The 12,638-nt window shown below is 42.8% G+C and overlaps 1 protein-coding gene across 1 annotated transcript; it reads left to right on the forward strand.

Annotated features, from left to right (window-relative positions):
* Window positions 1–1,477: 1,477 nt before the first annotated feature.
* On the forward strand, window positions 1,478–9,217 carry PPP1R14D (protein phosphatase 1 regulatory inhibitor subunit 14D; the record flags this gene model as incomplete). The annotated part of the gene is made up of 4 exons (XM_084286955.1): window positions 1,478–1,660; window positions 6,757–6,852; window positions 7,071–7,103; window positions 9,137–9,217. The coding sequence occupies 4 exons, from the start codon at window positions 1,478–1,480 to the stop codon at window positions 9,215–9,217; spliced, it is 393 nt and encodes a 130-aa protein (XP_084143081.1).
* Window positions 9,218–12,638: the final 3,421 nt, after the last annotated feature.

Consider the following 12,638-nt stretch of genomic DNA (forward strand, 5'->3'; position numbering starts at 1 on the left):
AGGATAAACATTTTGTGGAATTGTCTGTCAGAAAATACTTTTTTTTTTTTTTTTTTTTTTAATTCCCCCAAACTCAAGTTGAGAAGAAGGGCTGGAACATCCCTGCTTATTTTTCTACCAGCCTGTGTAGGAGTTGCTGCTGGCTGGCTGTGCCACCACCTCTGGGCACAGTGATGTGGTTTTGGCAGGGGGCCTGGGCCTGACTTCCAGAGAAAGCCAGTCTCCACCTTACTTATTATTTCCACACAAACCATGGGATTGAAGGTGCTGATCTGCTTCATGACATAAAAGCTTGGTGGGTTGATCTGTGTGACAGGGCAGCACCCAGTGCAGGTCAGTCATAGGAAGGCTCTGGGGACAGACGGATAAACAGGTGTGATATAGCATCAGAAGCAGGGACGGGCTTCCTGCTGCCCTGACACCTCATAAACACGTCTCATCTGATTTCTGCCCCTCTGATCAGCGCTGCTCACGTGTCCCTCTAAAATGGGATAGGGGAATAATGTTGCAGACCTTTAACCCATATTCCAGTAAGAAAGAGACTATAAGTCAATCAATGATGAATATCGTAACAGTTTATGATGTTTCCTGTTTACCATAAATACCTTCCTGTGAGAAGAAGATAACACTTTATCCCTCAATAGTTATGCCATTACACCCCATCCTGTACAATTTTTTAAAGAGCACAGATTTTGTTTGCTCAGATGATCACGTCACCAAGATTTCTACAAAAAGATATTTGAGAAAGCTGGACTGAACTTACAGAACTTAGAACAATGTAAAATGGGGCTGCTGAGACAGAGGTTGGCTTGCAACAGCACTGACCCCACTATTCCTATTCTTATAAAAGAGTAGATGTGGCCACCTGACCCCAGACTGATTCTCCTTACCTGTGGTGGGTCTAGTGCTGTAGCCCTACTGTAGCACCTGTGCCATTTAAGTGGGAACCAAACCCTGTAGCTGCAGGTGATAGGAGTTCACAGCGGCTGGTGGAGCTCAAACTCCACAGGATTTAATGAATGATGTATGGATCAGCCCTCTGGATTTGCACATGCACATCAGTTACACCTGTAGGAAAAGTAATTTAAAACCTCCTTCTTCCCCACCTCCCGCCACTTCTTGGAGCTGGCTTGCGTTAAATATTAACAAACCTTGTTTATCAGTTCCCTGCTTCACTTGGCTTCTTTTAACAGCAGATGCTATTACAACAACCCCTCTCCCCTCCCTCCCTGCTCGTCAGCAGCACTGGTTGTGAAACCCAAGAGCCTGTGCCCGGACACTGCCCCAGCTGTGTGCTGTCCCCCACCGTGCTCCCTGGCATCGCTGATGCTGCCTGCCTTTGGTGAAAGCAAGGAGCTTGTGCCCTGAGCCACAAGCTGCAGGGAGATATTGGTTAAGAGACAGAGGAGAGCGGCCCACGGGAAGGTGAGTTCCTGCAGGTGGAGAGGAGGAGGAAGAGGAGGAAGAAGCAGTGAGGATGGCCAGGAACTCCGGCACACTGCCCCGGGTGACTTTCCAGACTCCAGAGAAACCTGGGGAGGAATCATCACACAGGAAACTGGGCAAGCTAACCATAAAGTACAACCGCAAGGACCTACAGCGCTGGCTAGACCTGGAGGAATGGGTTGATGCCCAGCTGCAGGAGCTGTACCAGTACCCGGTGAGTACTTGGGGCAAATCAGCCCCTTGCTCGTTAGATGAATGGGCCAAGGGCTCTGTGTGCTGGGACAAAGCTTCCTCTGCCTTACTGGAAACAGATCCTTGTTTTCCATCTTTGTCAGGTGTCCTATTGCCACCTGCAACAGTACTCTCTTTGAATGGTGTGCCCACAGTCAGAGAAGCCTGTATTGATGTATTCCAGCTAGCTGTAAGCCGTCTGGTATTACACCTGCTGGGAGGGTGGCTATTGCTCAGCACAAGTAGCAAAACTTAGGCAGGTGTACCAAGCCACATGCTGCTAAGCTCCGTGTGGTCAGTGGCTTTGCTGCAAGCCGTATTAGCTGGATTAGAGGTGTTTAGTGTATTTTTGTCCCTTTTGGTCACAGCAGTGTGGCTATAGCTGCTGTTTGAATGAGGCACTCAGGATAAATGATGTAGCTGCAGACTCTGGACACACTACTGGCAGCAGGGGAAGAAAGACAAAACACACGCTGAGATGATGTGTATAGAGACCTTAAACCTTCACAGACCCCTAGAGCTGTCTTCCTCCCTGCATTTTCCTTAACTAGAGGAACAATCAGTCCCAAATCCTTCCTGCGTATCTGAGAGTGGTCAAACTAGGAAAGGTTTAGTAGGAGTGTCTAGGTACAGCACCTGAATGGTACAAGTATTTGCTTTAGGCTGTTGTAGGGTACGTGGCATTTTTTTTTTCCACAGAGATGTGATCTTTAAGTCAGCACTGACTGGGTACCCTGAAATTTTAACCCATTACTATCACTTCTATTCCTATTTTGTGCTTATAGATGGCACCTACACTGGGAGCTTTCAGAGGGGACAGTGCTTTTCCACTTTTGAGATGGGGTAATTCCTTTAGGGTGTAGTAAATTGCACCTCAGGGTCTCAAACCTATTTAAATAGCTTGAAACTTTGTGGTTTTGCTTTAATCTGCAGGGTAACAGCTGTTGCTGTAAGAAAAAATATCTTTCTTGACTCACAACCCAGTAGATCGTAAGTGTCTTCAATAGAAGAATAGATGGGTTTAACAGGTTGTGTAAAATAGGTTAATCATGTTCTGGATGGGAATGGACTAAATTAACTCTCAAGCTTTTTCTGCCCTGTTTTCTATATTCACACCCCAGTACAGTGTTAAACGCATTTTTGAGATAAGAGGACAAAAGAGCCAATGATTACTTGGACTCTGATGCTCTGTTCCACTCTGAGCATCACCAGTTTCAAATTGCAATCAGCAGTGGAAGTGGACATGCTAGAACAGTTCAGGAAAGGTGATTTTTGTGCTATATGTCACAATGGCACAGAGAAATTTCTAACTATTTTGGGAGGGCTCCAGCATGATTGTCCATGTCTGAGCACCACGGAACAGTGTCAGCTCTTCCCCTGAGCAGGGGAACTTCAGGAACTCTCTCTGAGGCTTTTTATTATTGTTGTTGCTGGTTTGGGTATTTTTGTTGTTTATTATCATTGTTTTCTGTGTGATTATTATATCTCTGTTTGATATTTGTGGGAACATACTGGGTTCTCATGCTGAGTTGGGAGACAAAAATAGTTACCTTCTGTTTTGGTTTCTCATATGCAAAGAACATGCAGGAGAAAACAAATACTGAGAAAGAGGGCCTTCCTTTGGTTGCAAATGCATGGCTATGAAAATAATATTGTTCCTATTCTTTTAAGTAACATTTTTAGACTTTCTGAACAAGCTTATAACTTGATTAGTAAAATGACTAAGGGTAAACCGCTGTAATCTCTTCACAGCTTAATAATTCTGAATTTCCAGTTGTTTTCTTTATTTTATAAAATTATAGTAGTAAGTGCTCAGCTGTATCTGAGGCCTCTTGATTACATGGTGTATGTGCCGTCCACAGCCATTTTGGAGGCAGGCTAGACCCTGGCAATCTCTGGAGATTTAGGTATGTAGGCAGCTAGGTCTGGATGCCTGACTGGCAATGTGCTCCGTCCAGCCTCCTCGTGTCACAAAATCTGCTTTTTCCATTTTGGATTATGTAGCTTTACAAGGACTAGAGCCATTTACTGTATTTCATCCCGTCACTTGAGATGGTGTTAAACACCTAACTGCTTTTATTTTATTCATTTTTACTGTCTCCATGTAATGCCACTGTAAAGTTAAGGACAAGCAGTTCAAGGCTGCTATGAGGAAACCGGCAGATTGTATTTATCCATGTTCCCCAAGGGGAAATGGTGCCACTGAATTGGTAACCACACCAAAACACCACTGTGCCCTGAGACAAATGTTACTTAAAACATTGTTGCCTGACAGGCAATGCCTGAAGGAGGGGATGGGAGAGGATCCCATTTCCAGCTTAAAATATGTATACATTTGTGATATCTGCATTTATGAAGCCAGCAAAAGGAGAAAATTAAGAGTCCTACTGAGGAGGACTTCAGCAGTGGATGTTTAAGAGATAGGAGTGGATGCTCACAACTTGAAGGACTAAGCAAGCACAAGTGGTAAGGTAGCTCTGAAGAGAGAATGGCTGCTGCTCCAAGCATCAGGACCTCTTGCCCTTTGGGGAATTACTGCAGTTTTAATGTATTGGTTCTGAGAAGCTTTTTTGAGATAGATGAAAAGCACTTCTTGGTACCACCAGTAACATAGTCCAAGATGCAACTCCTTGTGGGCTACTCTCAGTTGTCTAAGTCTACAGATTTACTCTTGTAAAGGTCTCAGAAAAACGAGTTAGGCTACCTTGTTACTTGTGGTTTTCTGTGAATTGACTAACTGGGAGCTGTTTGCTGTCATCGGAGCAGCTACCCAAAGGAGGTATTTTTTCCTTACTACAAAATCCCTGCAGGCACGAGTGAGAAATGCAGCCATGCCCTTACGGGAACAGATTGCCAGGAGATTGCCTTTGCTAGCACCACTCCAGAACAATAGTTTTATTGACTTCCTGATGTGCTGGGGCAACTGAAGAGATTCCTGCCAGGAACTGCATGTGATGCTGTTCCACGTCAGAGACTGTTAATAAGGTACCACAGAAATTTGCTTACTGTCTTTTCAAATAAATAAATGTGCCACGATATATGACTTGTAAACATCCAAGTGTAAAACAGATCCTGCTCTGCTTTGTGCATTGTGGCAAGACGATTTGGTTAGCCCTGCTGGGCTTCTTTGGATCCACTGCCTTCCATTACACCACCTTCTTGTCCTCTGCTCTACCTGCCCTTGGCAGTGAGGGCAATACTCCTCAGAGTCTTCCAGAAGTCCGTGTGACAGAGTTGGAATGAACAGCGCTGCAGGTTCAAATGCCAGCAAGGTTCAAATGTCATCTCCCGATACAGATAATCTGAATGCTATGCTATTTGCTGCCACGAGGCTTTTTACAAAAAATTTAAGACTCAGGAGACAATTTGGGTTTTTGAGACCACTCCCTGTGCTTGGAAGTAGGAACAAAGTCCCTAATTGAACTGTCCTTATCCTACATTGCCCTCCTGATCCATTTATTTCTTTAGCCAAAGTCAGGCTGTATCAAGACCTGTTGTCTAAATAGTCACGTGAAAACTATTCTAAGAAATGTTGTTATGGGTCACAGTACAGCAAGTGCAACTTTTATTACTAGTTGTCAAATCAGCTGTGTAGCCAAGCTGAATACCTACTGCTTTTTACTTCCCCCATGGCATGGTATCAGAGACTGATCAGAAATAGTTTCTTTCTTTTCCGTAAGTACTGCCTTTATTGTTTAATGTTTTACATATACATCTGTAAATGCTATCCAGCAACTAGGTGCTGTGCTGTTTACTCATTATCCTTATTCTGCTGGTTACTGTTAAAATATCACTGGTAATCATGTTGTTAAAGGTTCATCTTGCAAATACATAGGAAAACAAAGCCTGCCATCCTTAACAGTCTTTTGGAAGTGTATGGACATAGACACATTTTAGGTCCAAGTATACAAATGTTTCCATCTAACATAATGAGTCTATTACTCTGATCACCAAAGCTTGGAGGGGGTCTCTCTCACATTAAGGGAGACTATGGCATATTCCTATTATAGAAAGCTGACAAAAGAGTTGAGCTTTCCAAAAGCATAGTTGTTTCTTTATGACTCCAAACATCCTTAGTGTAAATACGAACCATGTGAATGTGTGAGACACAATCTGTAGACAATAACAGGCTCAGGAGAGGATCTCAGTGAAGCAGCATTTTTATTTGCAATTGCAATGGTGGGCATCCAGCAAGCATGAATGCGTGCCACACGTACATGTATATCATAGCCTTATATTCTCTCTTACCTCCTGTTTCCTCATTGGCTGAGTACTACAGGTTCACAACCTACTCGATGCTTGTTACTATACCATATGTGCACAATATTATTTGACCAACCTTTAATTTCTCCTTTTCCCTTCTTTTTTTTCCTTCTTCTCTCATGACTAGAAGGTCCATGATTTGTTGTTTTTACTGATTTTGCACTGCTCGTCTTGCTTTTTTCACCTATTGCCCTTATTTTGGGACTTTCCACTGTCCCCTTATCTGCTTAACATACTCCATACTGTTATGCCACTGTTATCACTTTCACTGTTATCACAATCACTTTTGAATATGCAAGGTGGTTAGTAGAGTTTTCTACTGCAAAAACACAACTTTAATTCCCATAAATGTATGTAGCTAAAAAGCTTTAAATCTCCTTGTATTAGTAGTGCCTCTTTAAGCCTGCTGGACTTCTGTTTGGTGAACACCTGTACATAAGCTTCATGGAAGTGGGTTGTCCCAAGCTGGGTTACATCACATTGCAGTTAGCAATTGATGTTGAATATTTTTGAAGAGGTGGAACACCTCGCGGCCCATGATCCCTGAGAAGCCATCAAGGGTTGAGATGGGAGCAGATGATGAATCAAGATGTGTGGCTGTAGCAGACACAACAGAGGGGCTGTGGAATACATGCCCTCTTTACAAGAACCTCCTTATTTTGAGATGATTTATTTCTTGACCTCAACTTTGCAGCACAGTTCTATTTTAACTGGCTACTTCTCAGGTGCTCAGTTCTCCCTAGATGGCCTCTAGAGTTCTTAAAAGCTTGAAGGTTTATTAACTGTGTGTTGTTTTTTTTTTTTTTTTCTTTTTAGCTGAGAGAGAAAACAGAGGCACAAGTTCATGGACCTGAAATTGATCTTGAAGATCTCCTGGATGTCCCTAATGAAGAACAGAAACTAAAACTACAGGTCAGATAGAGGGACTTGGTGGCTTTCAGTTAGGGAGACTGCTGTCATAATACAACATGGCAGTGGTGTTTGGGCTGCAGAACACATGCATCCTGTGTTACAGGCTGCTTCCCTCTGCCTTTTAGCCTGTCAAGTACTGTAAGACTGTATGCCCTTTTTGTAGCTCAAGGGAAGTGTCAATTTATAAAACTCTAAAATGACTCCTCCTTGTCTTTTAGGAAATCCTCCATGAATGCTCCAGCCCAACAGAGGTGAGTGAAACACCATCAACGTATATATTAGGCTGTGCTCTAAGAGTGTGTTTGTTGCTACTTGGCTGAATAGCCGGGGTGTTACTTTGCCTAACATGATACTGCATATGTGTTTACTTTCCAATGGGAGGTATTAGGACATTTGTTCTGATACGTTATAAAAATATGTTCAGCTCTACATAGCTGAGCTGAGGATGAGCAGTGGAGCAGACGAATGATTTTGCTGTGTAGCTAAAGTTTATTCCATGTTTTTGACATCCTGAGGTGACCAGGCTGAGATGATACTTGGTTCTCAGTGTGGAAAAAGTATAGACAGTTCCTATAAGCATCTTGCATGACATTAATTAAATGCATTTTCAACTTACAAAATTCTAGTGTATGAATGACAAGAATGTAGGATGGCCCTGAGATTGGACTAGGCAGATAATTGTTTAACCCCTTTAGGTCAGTTTAACACATGCTTCACCCCCACCCTGTGATCTCCAGAAGTCCTGGTTTGAGTTAGGGAGCTAAAGAACTCTCACAAGTTGGCACAGCATTCAAAGGAGCACAGCTTAGTACTCTGCAGAGTAGTGTGTGCATCACGCAGCAATTACCTTTGCTGCACACTGCTGTGTGCAGAATAAGGTCCCCTACTCCTGCTTCAGTCATGTGCTTTGCACATTAATGTTGTGCTCAGATATTACTAAATGTCTTGTCCAGCCTTTATATGTAGCTGTAGCAATGAACATGCAGAAAATGAGATGGATGAATTACTCCCATCAAAATTAAACTAACAAGCATCGTGGATAGTCTTCTAACATGGGTCTGGCAGACAAGGCTGGCAATAGGGAAATGGTTTTCAGCGTGTCTAAACTTCAGATCTTGGGCAAGAACTCCACTTTCCCAGAGAGATAACTGAAAATAGTTTGCTCTAATGATTCAGCAATCATGGAAGTGTCTTGCTGAGAGTATGCTTCTTGATAACTACAACTAGATATTGCTACCTCATTGGCAAAAGTATATGCTCTCACCCTTGTAATCTTGAATCCAGTCCCCTTGAAAGATCACAGCAGCCTATTCACAGAAACAAGACAGAGGAAACAAACTGGTTTCCTCTGAAGGGACTGAATACAAAGGTACAATCCTAGGCATTTACCTCCAGAGCATGCTGTGGCAGGCAAACTCTGATCACTGGAGTGAGGAAGCTGGGCTTGCACACAGCACAAACCATAGCAAATTGCAGTACCTCTGGTGACCTTGCCTAATTACAAGGATATGTACATAACCTCTTCGGGTGAAGAAAAGCTGCACAGTCCTTTACAGTGATGTTACTTGCCATGAAGATGGTAAAGTTTGCCCTAGTCACTTTGACTTCTGCTTGGAATAACCAGATGGTCCAGTTTGGTTCATAGTCCTTGGCTGTGTCAGCAAAGTAGTTGGGGTTTATCTCCATTAACTGCTCATCTATCTGGTCTTCCAGTCCTCAACCCCTGCTCCAGGTTATCATTAGTCCTCCATGTGTTCTGTTCCACCCCCTTCTCTGCCAGCCACTTCCTTCTAGAATTGGCACAGCTTCGGCGTGGTTTGCAGTCCACAACATGGAGCTTTACAGGTTGAACAAGGAAACAACAAGAGGGACGGCTTGCTTTGCCCTACATGGGGAGGGCAGCAGAAGTGGGCAGGAGGTTATGGTGGCAACAGGAAGCAGTAGAGCCTAAAAGAGACAACACCATCTTGAGGTCATCCCAAGGTAAAACAGACAGGCATCAGGGATGAAGAGAGCAGGCTAGCTGCTGCAGATAAAGTAAACATGGCTACACGAGAGGGATCCAGGGGAGGTAGAGAACAGAGGGGCTTTTAGACCCCTCTTCACCTATCAAAAGGTCTCCCCTTCCTAAGCCAAAAGATACATTTTCTCCATCCACATAGAAATCCTAGTTTCTGCTCAATATGAAGAGGAATGGGGGAGTAATGCAAAAGGGATAGTACTCTATGGGTTGGTGAGCAATGGAATTAACACAACATCCTTCTTTCTACAATTCTCCTTGTAGGACTTCATTACAGAATTGCTCAGTCGACTGAAAGGTCTCCGGAGAATCACCAATCCTCAGAAGAAATTACCTCACCCATAAGGGACACCAGCTTTGGTCACAAGGAAACATGCATCTTCCCCACAAAAAAAAAAAAAGGGATCAGCAAGATAACTTCAGAATATGCTTAGGACTTACTGTTATTGAGACACATCACCATGTTTGTGAACTTTGTACCAGTGGTTTGAAGTTTCCACTCCTTCCACATCTACGTGCACAGCAGGGAGCTATGTTGCATATTCACTTGTTTCTTAAATGGCATTTTAACCGTGGGAACAGGACAAGATGTCGTTCCTTTAGTTTCTTCTAGGAATTTCCATGCTGGCTGGGGAGTACTGAATACAATTCTCAGCAGGTCATCAAAACTTCTTCCACCCGCTGCAAGGAAAACAAGGCACTGGTTATCACTCATTCATCAACATGGAAAATCAGTTACTGTGAAGCTGCACCCTGCTTCAAGTCTGGCTGGGACCTGACTGTGATCTCCTACCTGTTACTACTACACCTAACTCTACAGGATTGAACATACTTTGTCTGATTAAGCCTCTGTCACTCACAAAGGTTGGACAGAAAATACACAGTAGGATTGAAGGAAAACAGCCAAGTGCATCTGGTCAATACTTAAGGGGAAGTTGGTGAAACAGCTGCTAAGGCTAATGGAAGAGATTGTGATTCCTCTTTATGGAATTTGGGCTTGATGATTTACAAGTGTCTTCTGAAGGCCTGGGAATGATTTTCTCACCATTTAAAAAGACGTTAAAAATGCTTATTTTGTATATTAAAACACAGAAAATCAGCTATGTGCTGCTTGATTTTGCTCTTTTTAATTTTTTTTGTAAAGACACTAAGGAAAAATTGAATGGAAAACATACCTGCTTCTAATTTCCCTGTAGTGAGAATTGCAGAGCGAGTCTTTGGCAGACAGGTAGGTCTCCCAAATGAGAAGTGAAGTAGGACACAGTGACTTGCTGCACACACTCTTCTGGCTGTAACTAATGTGTGGCTGGAAAAATACAGAGGAAACTACATCCAGCTTCTCAGCAAGTCAGTAACTTGACACATGTGGCAAGGAAATAAGACAGCAAATGGAGGATGTCTGGTTAGGCAGATCAGTCTCATGTTATGTCCTGCCCCTAGACTCTCATGTCTGCCACTCAAACGCAAGGGATGAGCTGCGGAGTTGCATCCAGAGGGGCTCCTACATACCAGTATGTTCAAGGCTAGCTTTTGAGTACATATTCTGTCAGACAAGAAGGGACAAAGGGGCCAACTTTGCAAGAAAAGGGACATGAAGGTAAACTAAAACAAACAAAGACTGGGGCTGAACTAGTAATATCTTAAATACATTAGCTTCTTAATCATCATCAATAACAGTGATGACTATTACCTTCTGCATCCCTCCTATTTTTCAGAAGAGGTGTCAGTGAACAAGATGTGGGCTGTGTGCATCTCTCACCAAGGACAAAATCCTTGCTGCTGTAACAATGGTGATGTAAGGGCTTGCTTGTCTTTGCTGTTCTTGAGTTGTCAAGCCATGCAGCTCACAGTTGTCCTAAGGCTGCTGCTCCCAGAGGCTCTAAACCTCATCCACCAGGTTTACCATATCAGGTCCATGGGCACGTGCCCTCCTTGGCTTAGTAAGGGGCCGTGAGGACATGCCTGCCCTCCTGAAATCTCCAGTTTGTAAGTAAAATAACAACAGAAAAAAATCAGTTCACATCTGTACCTGCTGTAGATCTGGCATTGCTCATGGATTTACACCTGCTACCACTCATATCACAGCTCTCAAGAAAGGAAAGTAGCATACTGGCCAAGAGCTCTAATCCCTCTCAACATCACCAACTAGGTTCAAACAGAAGTTCAGGTGGAAGACCCAGGTGGACAGATCATGAGCTAAGTGTCCTAAACTATAGCTGTAATTAGCCGCAGCACAGAAGCTCACAGGTGTCTAGATTAATGACACACTCTACCAAGATGGCTTTGTTTTTTTTCTGCTGAGCTGTGATAGCACCAAGACCTGAAGTGCCACATCTCTGGCCCAAGAGAGACTTTTCTCCATGCTGCACATTTTTCTGTACCCACTCAATTTGGAATGATGCAAAAAGCGTTTTTAGCTGTAAGTATGCAGACATTGTTAGAACCCAGAAAACAAACAAACAAACAAACAAAAAAAACAGGCTTTTGAAACACTGCTTGAGAGAAGTTGTCTTTATATGTCCTCTTCAAGTAGCAGAAAGAGTAAGCTGTGGCCCCTGTGACATGCAGTTATTTCTGGTACATAGGAACATCACTACAGCACAAAAGAGCACTCAAGACAAGCAAAATGTGATAACAGGAACAAAGCAAGATATGGCCAGTGCTAGCTGATTTCTTGGCTCTGGTGCAAGAACTTTTAAAATTGGTTCTTAAAAGTAGTAAGTCAAACTTGCTTTTATTTATTTATTTTTTTTTTTACTCTCAGCTTAACCCATAAGGACAGACTGAACTACATTTTGCTTATGAACAGCTTCCAGTTATATTCGCTGTTTCTCATCACCATCACTAGCATAAGGCTGTAATATTTGGTATATGGATACTGTTTGAGAAGGTTTCTTAAAGGAAACTTTGGCCTCTTGATTATACCAAGATAACTCAGATCATGTGAAAGTTCATGTGCGTTTCTAATTGAAGGCTTATGAAGGTGTATAATATAACCTTCAAATCAATTTTCCTTTATTATGAGCAACACTTATGTTCCCTTTAAAAATATTCAGCCTGCTACATTTCACACTTGTTACAGCAGTTAAGATAATGTGCATATTCACAAACTACAACAATTGCGAGTTAATGAAGCTTAACTGAAACCTCCCTTTGTAAGCTAATTTGAGTTCAACTTCATTTGTTACCATTACTTTGAGTTCTTCTTGGGGAGGAACCTACTTTTGATAGTTCACATAAACATTTTGAGAATAAAAGAAAATCTTCTTGTGCCCTCATGGCAAGCTACAAAGATAAAAGGAAAGAAATATATTCTTTCTTGCAGATACCAAATTCTCTTCACGTCCTTGAATGGCTATGACTGAAGTTGACCTGGCCAGTGAGGAACCGACAGGTTCCCAGTACCTTTACTAGGTAACTGTGCCCAGTTAAAGGTCACACAGCATTCTTCTTTCATAATTACAGATTCAGCTAGGTTTGCTTCCTGCAGACAGCTGACTATGATAGTTTGTGCCTCAGTGACCTCCATGTAAGAGGGAAAAGAGGGCTACAGTGGGAATGGCTTTTCAAGGGGAAAGTGATTGGGCTGCCATTAAAATGGCCAATTACATGCAGAAAGCTCAGCAGCCACAAAAACGTCCATTAGTACAGTGAAAGAGTCAGCATGTGTTTGTATGACTGAAGAGAGTCTTCGACGTATGACTAAGTTCTATTTCAGGTGCTGGGTTGGGTGCATTTCTGGATTTCTTGGGATGAACCCACAGAA

This window comes from Netta rufina (genome assembly GCF_964035555.1).
Source record: "Netta rufina genome assembly, chromosome: 5".
Classification (NCBI taxonomy): Eukaryota; Metazoa; Chordata; class Aves; order Anseriformes; family Anatidae; genus Netta; species Netta rufina.